The sequence below is a fragment of the Phoenix dactylifera genome, chromosome 10 (assembly GCF_051530095.1).
Source record: "Phoenix dactylifera cultivar Ajwa chromosome 10, Ajwa_hap1_PhDact_Kaust_v1.1, whole genome shotgun sequence".
In the NCBI taxonomy this organism is placed as follows: Eukaryota; Viridiplantae; Streptophyta; class Magnoliopsida; order Arecales; family Arecaceae; genus Phoenix; species Phoenix dactylifera.
Genome location: NC_143199.1, coordinates 15,536,819 through 15,555,278, shown reverse-complemented (window position 1 = coordinate 15,555,278; position 18,460 = coordinate 15,536,819). Strand labels below are relative to the sequence as shown.

General features: G+C 39.7%; 1 protein-coding gene across 24 annotated transcripts in view; it reads left to right on the top strand.

The window, feature by feature from the left end:
• Positions 1–243: 243 nt before the first annotated feature.
• The window catches only part of LOC103698892 (uncharacterized), a 72,520-nt gene continuing 54,303 nt past the window's right edge, over positions 244–18,460 (top strand). For 22 of the 24 annotated variants that reach the window (XR_016396617.1, XR_016396619.1, XR_016396620.1 and 19 more), the window contains exons 1-6: positions 244–422; positions 696–790; positions 11,469–11,574; positions 12,241–12,355; positions 12,452–12,531; positions 15,372–15,488. Coding sequence is in view for 17 of the 24 variants with exons in the window: in XM_089925739.1 (XP_089781865.1) it covers positions 360–422; positions 696–790; positions 11,469–11,574; positions 12,241–12,355; positions 12,452–12,531; positions 15,372–15,488 (576 nt within the window). In the remaining 7 variants the exon portion in view is untranslated. The remainder of the gene's footprint in view (positions 423–695; positions 791–11,468; positions 11,575–12,240; positions 12,356–12,451; positions 12,532–15,371; positions 15,489–18,460) is intronic. The other 2 variants (XM_089925729.1, XM_089925736.1) reach the window with 1 other exon arrangement.

Genomic DNA, 18,460 nt, shown 5'->3' with positions numbered 1-18,460 from the left:
AGAGGATGACTCCCATTGGGAGGTTGCCACTTCTTTTTTTCCAATTGTCTGGCTTGGGCCAAGTTGGGCGTTGGGCTGATTTTGGCTGATCCAATCGTCTGGGCTGGTCAGGATTAGATCCCAGTTCAGTATCGGACCTCCAAAAGGCCTGGGTATTACAATTTTAATATTAAAGATTTGAACAATTAATATTTTAGACAAATTATTATAACGGGGCTTAATTTGTTATTGGAAACTTGGAAGGAGCGGCGCGTGTGGCGCGCATTTGCCCCGGAGACACCCTATCTCACCCTGTGGCGCCCGTAGAAAAGCCAATCTGAAAAGAGTGAGAGAACGAACTGCTAAGTTACCATTCCCAGATGGCGACGTTACCCGCTGCGGCTCCGATTGCCGCCCGTTTCCGCTCACCTTCCCATCTTCCGGTATTTTCCGCTCTCCTTCTCTACCACCTCGGGTTCCAGCTGGAGAAGTTAATTTTCGTAATCTTTCATAAATCCTCTAAACCAACTCTGGTCACCCTTTAAAGTGATGTTTCCCTCACTGCTTCCCTTCCGATTTCCATTTTTTTCTTTTGATTGGATTCCGGTTTTTATCTGTATTTAGAAATGGTCTTCATTTGTTTCTTTTGCCTTTTCAACGAGTATTTTATTGTTGTTGTTGTTATTTGTATTTTAGTTCCCTGTGCTATGATGCAGAGCTCACGGAGCAGGAGGTGGGGAAGTTTTCGGGATTCAGAATTGGAGATTTGGAAATCATGTTCCCTTATCTTTCCTCAGAATTATGAGAGGAGGTTTGGAATGATCCTAAAGAGCTTCTTCTAAATATGAATTTTCTTCATTTATCTCGTCTTTGATGTTGCATTTCATGATTGAGCATATATCAAGTTATCAACTGATTTCCAATGCATGTTTTGAAGTCGTAGGGCTCTAACTGTAATTTCTCAGTTAAGATATGTCACTCAAGCAGCTACGAATTTATTGATTTATATAAAATTAAGAGATGCTGTAATAAAATTTTTTTGTAATAGACACTGTGGTTTTTATTGGAAAGTTTCTTGATTTAAAAGTGTAACAACCCAGGATCCGTACGGGTGTGTGTTTAGTCCCACATCGGTTATTCGCTTGGTAGATCTTGGGTACTTATACAGGATCAAGGAACCCAACATAATTCATTCTCCTCCCTTTTAACAACGAAACTAGGAGATTTTCCCACATAATCTCTCACAACTTTTTGCATCTATTTGGTACACTAAATAATTCAAGCTAACTACTATCACGCCCCCGACCCCAAAATTACAATTTGAGGATGTGAACATCCGCCGCAGACTCATAGGGAATTACCGTATAAGCATGCAAGGCATTCTACCTGTCAATCAATCCAATATAATTTGGAAAATAATATATTCCATACTCATATTGTAGTGTTTATCAGAAATAACTAACTATTATACTTGCATCTCAAAACTTTAGTATTTAACCCATTGATACATAATCCACATACAACATATTAATATACAAACTGATCCAAGGAACTATATGTACTAGCTACAAGTCGGCCTTGCCTCCATATACATGCCCTAAAATGCCGATTCTCGCCACCCTAAAATTTCATCCCTAGATCTAAAAAATGTATGTGAAGATTATGAGCTTCACGGCCTAGTAAGAAAAAAATCCACTTTATAAAATTAAATCAAGCTAAATCATACAATGCAACTTAATTAAATCATGTAAACATGATACATCTATACAGGTAACTTTCTGACCATCAGTTTTGATAATATTTACATACTAACATGATACATTTCATCTTTTCAATATTATACATAGAATGAATGGATCACTAAAATTAGAGTAAAATTATTCAAGTCTCAAGATTATACTATGCGCGTATTCATATACTGATAATCAATCTATACACATGTTTATGCCTGGGTACCCAATTTACATTTTCTACAATACAGTCAATGACTATGGCTGCATTTAGCCCCCACAGCATAGGTCATGTCATGTTTACCCCATGGCGGGGTCATTATATTTAACCCCTGTGGTCTGGGTTCTCAATCAGAAGAGTGATCACGATGTTGCACTTAGCCCCTACGGCTAAGGTTCAAGCCTCGCTTACCCTTGTGGCAGGGTCACCACATATATCCTTTGTGGTAGGGTCACACCATGTTTACCCCCATGGTGGGGTCCCCATATTTATCCCCATGGCGGGGCACATATTCAAGTCCGATTCCACATGTAGTCATGCTCAGAATCAAGTGATGCATAGATATCTATACATAATTTTAAACATTTCTTTTCTTTTATGAAACTAGCTTTAAGTGTACCATCATAGGGTCTAATAAAACCTTGTCTAATAAAACCTTCAACTTTGCAGGAGCCTTTCGGTACGGTGCTTTAAAGATTAGCCCTGTACTTGGTACTAAGTTAATGGAGAATGCAATCTCCCTATCTGGTGGTAATCCTAACAAGTCCCTTGGAAAAAAAACATTAGGGAACTCACGTACAATAGGGGCTCGTTTGGTTCGCGGGAAGCATTTTTCCTCCTAGGAATATGATTCCTGGGAAGCAGATTCCTAGGAAGAGGATGCCTAGGAAAGTACTTTTGGCATGTTTGGTTGACCATGGAAAAGTGACAAATTTCCAAAGTGTTTATGTTTGGTTGACCATCCACTTTCTTGGGAAAGTTATGTATAATTTCTATTTTATCCTTAATAAAAATTAGGTCTTTAATGCCTCTTTAATGCTTCTTTAATGCTGAAGGGTCTTTTTGGGAAAAAATAAAAATGGAGTGATTTCTGCCTCATGGGAAAGTAACTTTTCCATGTTTCTCATGTGGGAATCATATTCCTATGGGAATACAACTTTTCTATCTCTCGCCTTTGAAAACTCCAACCAAACAAGAGGTATCTCATTACTTTCTCGTTGACCACACTTTTCCCCCCTCTTTTCCCGCGAACCAAACGAGCCTTAGGGATATTTTCTGATTTTTGTGCATCCTGTTGCATATCCCTCACATTAGCTGGATACCCTTTACAATCCTTCTTTAACATTCTTCTGGCTTGTAAGGCTGATACTATTAGTGGAAGGGCAGTTCCTGTACTTCTCACAAAACTAACTCCAGCTGGTCCGGAATGTGGAAGTTAACAATCTTCTTATGGTAGTCAACTGAGGCATGGTAGGCAACTAGCTAATCCATTCCCATATAATATCAAAGTCCCTCATTTCTAACACTATCATATCTGCCACTAGCTCTTTATCTCCTACTCTAACAACACAGAACTTGCAAACATAATTAGTGACTAATACATCTTCAACTGGGATTTTAACATATAATGCAGTTTCTAAAGGATCACACAACATATCATGTTTTCAACAAATGTAGTGGATACGAAAGAATGAGTGACACCAGGATCAAACAAAGCATATGCATAAGTATTGAGTACTGGTATGGTACCTGCCACCACTGTATTAGAGGCTTGAGCATCTTGTTGGGTAAATGGCATACACTCGTCCCTGAGTCCAAGGTCTTTGGCTTTCTACTCTACTCTGTCCAGTAGAAGGGGTTTTGCTCACTTGTACTTGCGCTGATCGGAATATAGAAGGTGCCGAAGCAGTCTAGCTCTCAACTGTTATTGGACAAGCTGCTACTTTATAACCCTTTTGTCCACATCTAAAGTAAGCCCCGGTGATCAAGGTCTATTGTGCCGGTACCCAGACCGTACCGGTTGTCCGGCGGCACGAGTCGGTACAGGCCATGCTGGGCCCATATCGAGAGAGAAAACCAGTCAGAGTCAGAGACGAAGAGAAGAAAGAGAGAGCGAGCGGGGCAGGGAGGGAGAAGGAGAGGCCGCGGACGCCTGCAGAGGGTCGCGGGGGGCCGGCGGAGGCCGCAGGAGGGCACGGAGGCCATGAGGGCGCGGCGAAGGCCGAGGGTGCGGCCGCATCCCCTATTTCTTTTGAAACAGAAGACGCAGGTGCGGAAAAAAATTTGAAGATTTTTAAGTGAAGTCCGCAAATCGCTTGCCGACTTCACTTAAAACTCTCGAAATTTTTTAATTTCGAAAGAAACGAGGACGCGGCCGCGGCCTCGGCCTCCGCTAGCTCCCTGCGGCCCTCTGCAGACGTCCGTAGCCTCTCCTCCCTCCCTCTCCGCTCGCTCTCTCTTTCTCTTCTTCTCTAGTTCTGGCAGCGAACTATTTTCAAAGCTGGAACTGTACTAGTAAGCCACCGGTACGGCTCGGAACGGGCGGAACCGTCCGATTCGGGATGGTTCCGCATTCCTTGCCGGTGATCAATGGACAATTCCTATGTAAATGATTCGTTCCACACTTGGAACAACGACCTAAACTCCCCTGCGGTTATCTAACGATCTCCTACTTGATTGATTTCTTTGAATGCCAGGTTGAACTTTGCCTTCTCTATCTCATTGCTGGCCTAAACCTCCTTCTCTGACCTTCCCTTTCTCTGTTTTTACTCATTTTCTCTTTCTATTATCAAAGCTGTATTTACAACTTCTCCATAGGTAGTCAATTGGAGAGGTGCCACGCCTTTCCTAACTTCACTCTTAAGCCCATTCGGAACTTGCATGCTCCAGTCTGCTCATCCTCTACCAGCATAGAGGCAAACTTAGCAAGTTCATTAAATTTAGCTTCATATTGAGCTACAGTCATATTCTTCTATTTCAGAGCGATGAATTCTTATTCAATCTGATCTCTAACACTAGCAAGAAAATATCTTTCGTAAAATTTTTTACAAAATTTCTCCCAAGTGAAGAGCTCCATCTTAGAGGCATGTTTAGTTTTTACCATCCTTCACCAATAAGAGGCTTCTTCTTGCAAGGCATAGGCTATTTTATCTTCTTTCGAGCATTTTATTATCGCCAAGGCTTTCTCCATCTCTAAGGGTTCAATAGTACCTCGACCAGCTGGTGGAGCCTCCTTCTTAAAGTCCGAAATACCTCCCCACCTCACAAGATGGGCCTCAACACAAGCAAATTGTGAATCCTTTTGTTGGAACAGTTGCTGTTGCTGCTGCAAAAATTGTTGTTGCATCTGCTGTTGAAATTGCAACTACTGTTGCATTATTCCAACTATGATATCCATAAACTGGAGCATTGTAGGTTGTTGTTTTTGATCAGTTTGGATATTTTCGGTAGAGGTCACAGCACCATCTTGCTGACCTATGCTGTCAGCCCGTTGATTTGAAGTTCCTCCATATGAGAGTCATCAACAATGTGGGTAACCTTCTTAACACGACTGGGTGCCATCTGTAATCAACACTGAACCAACAACTAAAAGTTCTTTATAATGATTCTAATAAGCTAATATTTAAAGTTATTAACCACTTATAATATAATAGATAGGACTTATATTCTAGCATCTAGGGACTACCCCTCCTACACTCTACGTAGGTCATCTCCTAGGACCTAAATAAATTTCTATAAATTAAACCTAACTACTCTGATACCACTCTGTCACGCCTCCGACCCCATAATTACAATTCGAGGGCGTGAACAACCGCCGCATACTCACAGGGAATAACCCGATAAGCATGTAAGGCATTCTACCTGTCAATCAATCCAATATAATTAGGAAAATAATATATTCCATACTATATATTGGTGTTTATTAGAAATAACTAACTATTATACTTATATCTCAAACTTTTAGTATTATCCCATTGATACATAATCTACATACAACACATTAATATACAGACTGATTCAAGGAACTATATCTACTAGCTACAAGTCGGCCTTGTCTCTATATACATGCCCCAAAATGCTGATACTTGCTACCCCAAAATTTGATCCTAGGATCTGAAAAATGTATGTGAAGACTATGAGCTTCACGGCTCAGTAAGTAACAAATCTATTTTAAAGGATTAAATCAAACTAATTTATACAATTCAACTTAATTAAATCATATAAACATGATACATCTGTATAGATCACTTGATGACAATCAATTTTGACAATATTCACATACTAACATGGTATATTTCATCTTTTCAATATTATACATGGAATGAATGGATCGCTGAAATCGGAGTAAAATTATCCAAGTCTCAAGATTGTACTATGCGCGTATTCATATATTGATACATCAATCTATAGACATGCTTATACCTAGGTACCCAATTTACAATTTCTGCTCTATAGTCAATGACTACAGCCATATTTAGCACCTGCAACATAGGTCATGCCACGCTTACTCCCGTGGTGGGGTCGCCACATTTAACCTCGATGGTCTGGGTTCTCAATTAGATCAATGATCACGTAGCTGCACTTAACCCTTGCAACTTAGGTCACGACATGCTTACCCCCATGGCGGGGTCACAACATATATCTCCTGTGGCAGAGTCACGCATATTTACCCCCATGGTGGGGTCGCCACGCTTACCCCCATGGTAGGGCAGATAATCAAGTCCAATTCCACACGTTATCATGCTCAGAGTCAAGGATACATAAGTTAATTTTTTTTTTCTTTTTATGAAATTGGCTTGAAGCGTACCATCAAATATGCAACGTTCATGATTTTACATGCCTGATCCAATCATAATAGGTATCATCATACAATTTAATAGCAGATTTGCAATCACTAATTAATTAACCATATTTATTGAGATTTCATACACAATTAAATTTGAATTTACCATAAGAATTTGTACCTTTTAAAGACAAGGTAATTTTTAATTATTAATGATTAATTAATATAAAGTGGAGATGTTTCTTATCTAGAAGATGTCAACCACCCGACAATCTAAGCACCTCTTTGAGGTTCGTCTGGACCTAGTAATCTAAAATCACATTCATGTATCAAATTAGTGGCATGATAATATTTTAGAATTAGTTTCTAAAAATCTCAAAAAATTTCAGAATTTTTTCAAAAATTTTCAAAAATTCTAAAATCTTAGTTTCTACACTAATTATCTTCATAATAGAGGATTTGGGCTACTAACCTTTTCCTGTATCCTGTTATAGGGTGGCAGGTGAGAGTTGGCACAATAAGACTCCTCTAGGGCTAGCTCAAAGAGAGAGAAAGAGAGGGACCAAGAGAGAAAATCCCTTTTACCCTCTAACACACCCACACACACCCCAACATCTCGGTGGAAAGAGAGAGAGAGATAGAGAAAGAGAGGGAGAGGGAGATGAGGAATCCTTTCCTTCTCGTTTCTCTTTCTTCTTTCTTTTCTTTTCTTTTTGGCTTTGATAAAAGAGGGAGAATCCGGAAGGGAGAGGAAGAGAAGAAGAAGAAGAGGAAGAAGAAGAGGAAGAAGAGAGGGAGAGCATGGAAGAGAGAGAGTGTAGGCATGTGAGGGATGGGGAAGGGTGAGAGAAAGGTGTGTGTGTGAGAGAGAGCGCGAGAGGGAGATGGCGAAGGAGGAGGTGGCGGTGGATCGGTAAGGGGGTGCCAGAAGGTGTCCGAGCCGGTGGTGCAGCGAAAACGGAGGGTGGAGGGTTGAAAGAAGAAGAGAAGAAGGGAGGGTGAGCGGTAGTGGAAGCTCGACATGGAAGGAGGAGAATAGGGGATTTTCTCCACCCCTCTCCCCTCTCCCACCCTGTTCTCTGTCTGAGTTATCAATAGGGCACTGCCTTAGGGTGGGCCCTGTGGACTTGGGCTCGGGCCACAACTCAGGTTTCACAACAACAATTGAATCACCTAGAGGAAAATAAGCCTTTAATTGACTATTAGTTCTTATATACTCTACTACATTTTTTTCATGTTCTCTAACAAATGCTGCATACCACTAAATTGATGCATGAAAATTTATATCTGTCTGCACCAAAGTCGGCTGTGTTGGTACTGGTTGCCCGACGGTACAGTATGGTACCAGTACTGTGCTGTTCAAGTCTGTTTTGGACAACATAGAAAGAGCCGAAGAGGGAGGGGGAGATGGAGAGGGCGAAAAGGAGAGGGGGGGAGAGAGAGGAAGGGAGAGAGGGGAGAGCGAGGGAAACCTTAACTCTAACCCAACCACGAGAGAGAGAGAGAGGGAAGGAGGGAGGGAGAGGGAGAGGGAGAGCGAGGAGGGACTTACCGGTGGGGGGATGCACTCCGACCATCAAAGTGAATGGGGGTAGGGGGGGTGGTGTTGGTGACCAGTGAGGTGGGACTTGGGAGCCTCTTGAACATCACTCGAGCAAGGGGCATGGGAATCAAACAAGCAGGGGTTGAGGGTCGGGGGCGAACCATCGAGAGAATACGATATTTAAGCAAGCCAGGGTGGGGGATTTAAGTGAAACTAGGCCCCATCTCGAATCAAATGGATGAACCGTGCCAGTCCCTAGCTCGTCCAATTTGGTATACCTCAAACCCACCGGTTCGGCATGGTTTAACCTTTCTTGGTTTGCACTCTATAACATGCTTTTTTCTTCAAGGGCATATTTACTTTCTCATGTGTCATTTTGTTGAAAAGCTTTTGAGCTTTCTAGCATAGCTTTCCACTAGCCATTATAGGGAAAGCTTCGTTGATAACACTAACAATATCAAAAAGTAATTTAATGATATGTAGAAGATAAACATGATGCAAGTGTAAGTGAATTTACTTTCACTTGTTTTTTCCAACATTCGCATTCTCGATATTGGACCCCGTAATGGTACAATGTTGGTATGCACAATAAAGGCATAGGTTTAGCATACCGACACTCGATATGCCCCTCATACCAAGCATCTATTCGATATCATAGCGTACGGCATGCTCGGTACGTGATGATACGTGCCAATATTGCGAACGTTGGTTTCTTGAAAAATATTCATTTAAATTGAATAATAGGAATGTTTGGTGAATGAGGATTCATGAACCAAACCCTAGATAGTTGGGGCTAGTCTCATGGTTATGTTACTCACCATTTAAAAAATAGGAATGTTAAGATCTTTAGGATTTTCTTGCTTAAATTTGGTTGAGAAGTGGGTTGATGAAAGAGCTATTATTTCAAGATTTCAATATGACCTTGATGTACCCATAAAACTCTTTCACTTGCTATAGGAATATGACGGGAAGAAATAATAGGAAATGGTAGCAGGACATGTTTGGCTTGCTCATGAATAACTTAGTATTTCCTTATACTTGTCTGCCTAGATAACAGTACATTAGAGCAATTCAGATAATCTTACATGAACATTCAAAAGTTTTGGGAGCTGAAGATTGTAGCACTTGAACCCTCGAGGATGCGAGATGAAGCATATTAGGAGTTTTGAGTATTGTAAGACTCATACCCTTTGTCACTATGAGAGTACCCAAGTTATGTATACTGCAGTTGCCACATTCCAAGACTAGATGTTTAACAAAATGCTCATAGTCAAACACTTCAGGAGGGAGATAAAAGGAGGTAGTCTAGTGGAACATGGAATTGTAGGGTGTGATCTACTTAAGACACTATAGAACTCTCAATTTACATGGTAATAACTGATAGATATGTATCATTAGATACAATATGTGAGAGTTTTGGCAGCTCTACTCAGTTATTTTTGTTATGGCCAGTGTTTACCTTGAAAGTAGATTAGGGCCACAAGTCTTATGATGGGGCAAAATGATATCAGTTAAGGATTACTTGATCCAAATCATTATTGATCAAGGGAAATGTATGCCGAACCAGGCCGAATCGTCCGGTTCACCCCGTATCAAACTGTACCGGTGTGGAATTGGGTCGGTTCGGCTCTGTTTTTCGGAACACATTATGAACCGCTTTGAACCGAGCGGTTCGGAGGGGAACCGGTGCGAACCGGTTCGGTCCCCTCCTCTTTAAAGGCTTGAAATTGGTTTGTTGAACTGGGGGTGAACCGCCCAGTTCACCCCATATCGAAATGGTATCGTACTGAATCGGCAGCCGACTGACACGAGTCCCAATACTAGTTTGGCTAACCTTGATTAAGGGAGTTATTGCAACCAAGAAGTTAGAGGATGATACGACATTACGCGGTTCCAAGCAACTTGAATGATTCTCTAGTAGTTCCAAAAGTGGGCAAAAAAGGGTGGAAAAAGAACAATATCTCCCTTTCGGACTTCTAACTCACTATGACTACCATACTGCAATGATGAGCATCCCCTGGATTCTTCATCCATGACCCTTATCCATTTATCCAATGTGGATGTAGAAGATTGACGATGATGAGCATCCCTTGGATTCTTTGTCCATGACCCTTATCCATTTATCCAATGTGGATGGAGAAAATTGACAATAGCGCTGCCCCGAGGGCGGGTACTGGTGCGAACCGGTCTGGTTCGCACCGGTACCGGGCTTGTACTGCTCGGTTCTGGCCCACGCTTGAACCGGACCGGTCAGGGACCGGGTTGGTCCGGTACGGGCTGAACCGGCCGGTACGGGCTGGTTCAGCATACCATTATTGGTACCCAAAAGAGTATTTTCTTTATATTCAATTCCTCTGTTTATCTCATTGTCTAAGAGTTATTACATTTTTTCTGTCTTTTCTTTTTTCATTAACTTCACTGGAAGTTTTAAGTCCTTTCCCCAAATGCACAGAACATATCTCAATTGATTGATGATATACCTTTGATTGACCTGATTGATATGGCATGCCTACAATCCTTTAATCATTAGATTTTGGCTTTCAGGAAACAGTCAGCTATATACATGTTATGCTGAAATATTAGACACAAGGTTTGGTGAACATTGCATGACTAACAAGTCTAAGCAAGTTCTGAAATTCACGTGATGTGTTCAATAGCATAGAAGGTCTAAGAAACTAGAAGGGTTTTGTATATTGGTACCAAGACCCATATTGGTTTTCTCCCGGAACTTCTATGGTACCAATAAGGATGGGATGGACTAAGATTGTGAAAATCATTAAGAATAAAGGCAACCTTTACGCAACTGGTATAGTTGGTACAGATTGTAGGTACCTACTGGTACGGTGCCGACTGGGATTGACTAGTCAGTACGGGCAAGTATAGCTGGCACCTTGCTTAGAAGTATTAAAAATTTAGCGTGATTTTTAATATGAATTGATAAATCCATGTTAATATAGAGAAATGACCAGGGAAGATCTGTTCTTGAGTTCGTGTTTGTTTTTGAATGTCATGTAGCTTCCTTTCGTTTCTCTCCAATATGGGCAGCTGATTGATGAATCTCTCTAGCATGTACTTTGCTTGCTTTTTTTGCTTCTTGCTAAGTTTGATTGGCAAAATTAACTTGGCCAGTTCCTTGATCATAATTTCAGAAAAAAAATTTCTACAAAATGAAAAGGCATATGATGGTATGATCATAAATTTAAAACTTAGCTGGACTACAGTTCTATTTTAAATCTGGAATATGTCACTGTTACAGAACGTAAGCTAATAACTTCTTATTGTCTTGGAAATTATGAAAACGTAAATGACTCAATGCATATGTGATAATGATTCGAACCATTTCTGCCATGTTTCAGTCAGAATTTATCTAGCTTGATTTGAGATGGTTGGAGCTATTGACAGTAACATGATATTTTTGGATTTATTGAACAGGAGGACTTTAATCTATGCAGTTGATCAAGATGCTGAGAAATCTTTCAAGACGACTGTGGAAGTAGACCGGCTAATTGATATGCTGAGAGATTCGAGTTCTGGAGAAGTAAGATAAATAATTTTTATAAAGTTTTAGTCTTCAGGTTAGCAAACTTGAGAATCAGTTTTAGTTGGATGCTACTATTTACTTGCTAACCTGACAACACTAGTCAAATTTGTCCTCAATGATAGGCTATAACCAAAAACTCCTTTCCTGGGAAGATTCCATGATGTTCCTTAAATGCCTATTTTTTCTTAAAGTAGAAGATAAGAATTGCTGGATCATAACAGCAGTTTGATCTATTCTTTTCTTTGAGTTGTTGAATATGGGATGCCAGACTGAATAGGCCACTCCTAATCTTTCTGGTTAACAGATCCCTTGGAATTTGCATTATCTGAGTGGATTGTGTTATCATTTCTCTTGTTAGCACTTACAACATTTCTAATTAGTTCAATATTCTCTTATTTTGGTATCACAAGATTTAAATTATTTTGACAAACTATTTGGTGAACCATGCTTTATATCTTCTATGCACACACATGAAGGAGTCCTTGACAGCATAATATATGAGCTCTTGGGTCTATTTAATTGCTTTTATCTTCTTTTGTTTCCTTCATTGGTTAAATATAAGCTAGAACAGAAGTTTCACTCTTATGTACCATAGAGAAATACTAGTGCCAACTTTATCAAGTCTAGACTACTAATTGATTCTTTTGGTTTTTCTTTAAACAGCTTGAAAAGCTTGTTGTTGAAAATGTTTTGGCATTCAATGAGAATTTCTGGATCCGGCTTGCTGCTAGAACTGACACATGCAAATCAGATGATGATAAAGCATGGTTTTTACTTGGTTAATTTGTTTTTTCTAAGATTTATGAACTTATAACTTTATTATCATTTTCTTTACCTTGTTTAACCTTAGTTGTTTTCTAACATAGAATTTCAGTTTCTGCTGTACAGAAGGACTATGAAGAATTGGCCGTTACTCTAATGAGCATAGTTGACCGCCTGGTTCATAAAACCAATGTAAGGAAATTCAATTGAAAATTCTAGGGATATCTTTATCAATAAGTTGTATTATCACTTCACAATGGTAGGTTGCGTGATAACTTGAAGTTCAGATGGGAGCTTGATACCTTGTCTCAAGGAATGTTGAACCGGTCCGTATCGGCCGGTTCAGCCCGTACCGAACCGGTCTGGTCTCTGACCGGTCCATTTTGACATTAAAAAATGGTTCCAGGCCCCATAAGGACTGGAACCCAGCGGTACCGAGCCATAACCGGCTGGTATTAGATGCGTACTAGATGGAACCTCCGGTATAGCTAGGAACCGGTGTGTTTTCGGTGCTTTTTTTCCAGTTTGCGGCACGCTGTGGGAAGCGCGCCCGCGCGCGCTGTGTTATGCAAACCGGTCGGTACCAGTCCGAACCGGTCTAGTAGGCGACCGGTATGCCTACCGGTACCGGTTCAACATACGTTGCCCTGTCTATAAAGATAAGCCATTATGGTTTCACGGTAGTGATTTTTTTTTTTCATAATCATCTTTATTAACTTTATTGTTGTATGAATTCTAAGTCTCATGTTTATCTGTAGAAAAGAAAGCAGTTAGCAAAAATTACATGCAAACTAGACTCGTTGTGGAGCTGAGAGTGAATTCACTGAAGCATGTAGATCAACAAAGACTGAAATAGGTGCATGATCAGTAAATATATTTACCAGAACAAACTTAAAATCAGATGACAATATATTATAATTAATGATCAGAAACTGGTATAGGAGCAAGAAGCCTGCATAAAGTGACACTATAGAGGTCTAAGAACATTGATAGTTGTGGAACAGGATGAACAGAACAATATTGTTAGGAATTGTACTGTAGCAGATAACTCAAAACCAAGAGGTCATTGATTTCCAAGCTGCCGTAGACCAAACTAAAATACAAAATAGGTCAGAAAACAACTTAAGGCTTAAAGGGAAGATTGTCTTAGATGATTATTTAAGCAGCTGGAAAATCTAAATTGAAACTGCCAGCCAGCTAGGAAAATCAGAATATTTAATTGTTTAGAAAACTGTGCCAGCTTTTGTGGGTTGTTAAATGAGGCTAGACCTATCTCAGCAGAAATATCAGCCTAATTTCTAAGAAATCTAGTTTGTCTGCAACCAACATTGCAATTATTGGAAGATTTATTTATTACCTTCTGTTTCAACAATCTTCCAATTATAGTTAATAGCAAGTTCGCCGTTCTGGTACTAGACCTCGTACCGGTGCCATACTAGCATAGTGTCGGTAAGGTACAGTATGTGGTACGCCTAACGTACCGAGTGTCGGTATGCCATCGGTATCGGTACCGGTACCAAACCAGTATAGTACGGTACGCTCGGTATCGTCCGGTTCGGTATGGTACAGCATACCATGATTTAATAGGGAACAACTATTCCCATACTTGATTAATAGCCCTATGTTCTAGTTGAAATTTTTGAAATTATGGGCAGCGGCTAACAGGAAGTGGCTGAATTCAATTAATGCTTTGGCAGATTTGATGATTTAGTTCTGCAGTAGAAAGGGGAGCCATTTTCTTGCAAATGCTCCTAAAGCTCTCACAGAGGCTCGTGAAGGATTTGATGCTGTGTCGGTTGAAGAAAAAGTGTTTGAATTTGACATGCATGTATCGAGCTATTGCCATCCATAGAAAAATGGCGTATTAAAGTGAATATTTTGTACACTTTATATGGTCATGCAAACAGTTATCCACTATTTCCTATAAAGGATGCACTGGCCACTTCCTAGCTTCTTGGACATATGCTTATTTATCAATATGAATGTCCGTTGTTTGACTTAATTCTTTTGCTTTCTCTATTTTTTAAAGAAACAAGGACTTAATTTAAGCTTCTCTTTGTATGTATACTCCAATCAAGGTTAGCCGAACCGGTACCAGAACCCATGCTGGTCGGCTACTGGTTCGGTATGGTACTGGTTCGGTATGGGGTGAGCTGGGCGGTTCACCTTGGTTCAGTAGACCATTTTCATTTTCAAGCCTTTTGAGATACGGAACTGGTTCGGACCGGTGTGAACCATGGAACGGTTCAAGCTATTTCCAAAAAAAAGCGCCAAACTGTGCCGGTTCGGTTCAGTATAGGGTTAACTAGGTGGTTTGGCCCAATTCAGCAGACCATGCTCCAATCTATTTGCTTTTCTGTTTCTTCAACCTGTTACTTTTATTTCTACATGACTTATATGGCTTTTTCAATAATATCATAGTGCACCAACTTGCATTTTTTAAATATTTGTGTCCACCTGTGAGAAATATTCTTTACTGCCTCTAGGAAAGTAGTAATAAAATAAAGAGAAGCCCTTGCTATATAGCTTTTATCACTTTTGAAACTGACAGTTTCTCCAAGTCTTCTTGAAAACTCTCCGACAACCATACTTAAGAGGCCTTGTCCCATGGATGACATCAGATTTGTAGACCAGTAACAATGTAGTTTGAAAACATGACATAATTGCCTCCTAACTTGTTGTCAATCATTTAATTGGTGCCGCAACCAAGCCAAGATGACGTGCGACAAGAAGGGGCCTGCCATGAACCTAGAAAGCTTGTTGATGGTTTTACTATGTTATTAATTATGTTTTTAAGCACATTTAAGTACTGAGCTCTGAAAAGTCTCCTATGTATGCTAAAACATATTCTCATAATGGTTGATTTTGTAGCTTATTTTGTCTCAACTGGAAACTAACAGATTAATAATACTTGTAAAAGCTAGAGAACTATTTGCTGTTATTACAATTCTTAGATGCTTTCAATTTTTAAATAATCATTTCTTCTCCTTTGAAGAAAATTAATGGTCACTTTTTTATTTCTTTTAATGCAGGAGAAGATAGAATCTGCAACCGATGTTCTTAAGGGAATCTTAAATCCTGTGATGGATGAAGTTGAAGAGATTTCATGGCCTCCAAAAGATCCTAAGTCTCTTATTTTGATGGAGAATGTAAATCACAAACTGGAATCTAGTTGGTCAATAGACAGATACTTAAAGGAAGACTTTCTTCTAGTTCAAACCTCAATGTTTGAACTTCTGGAGTCTCACTTGACATTATTTATGTTTCATGAATTGAACAGAGGACTTTTCCTCATTAGTTCATTTAATGCATCTATGCATCATCTATTTACTCATGGAAAAACCATAGGCATTACACATTCATCAGAGCAATATCTATAGTATTGCGTTCACCATATTGCACTTGGACTAATAATGTTTCTAGTTTATTTTTCTTTCATAAAATATGAAATAATTGGGACCTCATACTTATAGGCTTACCATTATGTTACTTCTCTGTTAGAATCATTATTTATGTTTTAAGTAATTTTTAGATTTACAGATATACACTCATATGAAGAGTACACGGCTATATGCAATAGGAAGGGCTCTTATTTCACTTTGGAAGACTGATGTAGCCCTAAGGTTAGGACTGCATGGTATATGGTCCAGAGACCCTTTAGAGTTTAGAAGGTTTTACTTAAAGTAGGGTTTCAAGAGAATTTTTAGTGCTATCTAGAAAGCAAGCTAATGAACGAACCAGCAGTCAATCAGAGAAAAATAAATAAGTAAAAAGTGAAGAAAATAGAGAATATGGAGGAGAAATATGAAGGAGTGAGGGGAAAGAAGAAAAAGATTAACAAATCTCTCGAGAGAAGAAAATCCTTTTCTTTTTTTTAGAACTCCAAAAATTGCGAAAATACATTTCATAAACCCCTCTATAGAAACCATAAAATATATTTTTCCAGTTTCCTAAATAACTGTCCAACCAAAGTCATTGTCTTGGTACCGGGCCCTGTACCGGTGCCATACTAGCACAGTATCGATATGGTACGGTACGAAATTTTTTTGGTATACCGAGTGTTGGTATACTACCCATACCAGATACCGGTACCGAACCGGTATGGTACGGTACGTTCCATATCACTCGATTCGGGCTGGTACGGCATACTATGCCTCCAACAAATCCACTTACTATTCATGGTACATTTCGTGCTGCAGTAACTGTAACATCAATACTCAATGGGGAGCTGATGTGGCATGTTAACTTTAGCTCATCTACCATTCAAACAGCTCTATGATGTTCTAAATCTCAGCTTTAGACTCATTGAGACCCAGTAAGAAGGGCTGCCTAGTGCATGAGGCGCCCACCATTATAGGGTTTGGAGAGAATCAGATGTACACAACCTTACCCTTCCATGTGGAGTGCTTGTTTCCGTGTTTCGAACCAAGGTCACAATGGAGCAACCTTTTCGTTGCACTAAGGCTCATCCTCTAGTCATTATGACCTATTAAAACTAAAAAAAGTAAGCAGAAATGAAAGAGAAAATGCAACAAATTAATAGACTAAACTAAATCGGGGCTTGATGTTGAGAACTTGCGGCCCATTGGTGCATCAAATATATTCCATCAATTGGGGAAGGAATTGGAATATTGTTATTAGGAGAACGGGGTTATTTAAAAGCATGAAATGCATCAATCATCTAGCATGTATTGCGGCTCAATATGTGTACAGTGGTCCTACATAATACTTTTAGGGGTTTTTTTGTTGTTTATCAATTTTTTATAAAATAGGTAACTACAAAATACGATTTCTGTAAAACATATTTTACGAAAAATAGAGGGGAAACTGTTTTTCATAAAACACATTTTAAAGTTTTATGACTTACCAGTTATGGCAAAACGGATTTTGTGAGAAAAAAACACACAATCATTTTTGTAAAACATTCGTTTTGAATGTTATATAAACTTGTTTCAGTAAAACTTGCCAACCAAACGACCCCTTTTTATCCTTGGAAGTGTTTTATATAGTCAATGGTGGCCACCAATGTAATGATGTGGTTGACCTATTGAGTCAATAGTTTCCTAGGTGGTTTTGCAACCACATAGTTACTAGCAAGGTTTTATGTCCTAGCAATACAAGGGGCATCCCAGCAATCCTGTCCCATTCCTGTGAAAAAAGGGGACCGAAATATGTCGGGACTTCGAAACCCATCCATGAGGGGAGAAAAGAAGAAAGAGGAAAGAAAGAAATGAAGAAAAGATGAAGAATAGGAAAAAGTGGAAGGAACGAAGAAGAAGAAAAGAAAATAAATAAAGGAAGGGAGAAAAAAAAGAAATGAAGGAAAGAAGGAAGCAGAAAAAAGAAGAAAAAGGAAAAAAAAATAAAGGAAAGGATAAGAAAAGAAAGAAAAAGGAAAGGAAAGGAAGGTAGAAAAAAAGAAAGGAGGAAAGAAAGAAGAAAAAGAAAGAAAGAAAGAAAAGAAGAAGGAGAGAGAGATGGAGGATATCTACTGGGATGCATGACCAGGATCGCCGCCAGGATGGGGTGGGATAGTGGGGCGTCCCGTTCTATGGAGAAACTGGGACACTCCCATCCCATAGGTTTTAAAACCATGGTTACTAGTTTTCCTAGATAGGCAGCATCCATAACATGGTTGTTTGCCATAAAAATACTATCCGTGGTTTGGATATTGCTATATATGATACATTAATATGCAAAATCTGTATTTTCCTAGAATGGATCATATTAAAATAAAATTAACTGCATGTTGAAAAGCATATATTTTATGTTTGGCATGCATAGTCTACTTGAGACTAGATGGATATCCTTGAAAAGTTCTAATTGAATTTTGACCGAAGATCTTGCAACATCAAAATTTATCACTAACCAAGGTAGGTTGTACCGGTACCGGTCGCCTATCAGATCGGTACGATTTTGGTTTAGATCGGTTTGAACCGGTATTGAACCGATAGTGCGCTCGGAGAAAAAATTCCGCGAAGTGCGTAGCGCGCACCCGCCGCATTAAATGCCAGAGAGTGCGCGGGCGGTAGGCTGCCCCGCGCACGGGTACCGGTGCGAATCGGTCTGGTTCGCACCGGACCGAGCTCGTACTGTTGCGAATAGGTCCGGTTCGCACTGG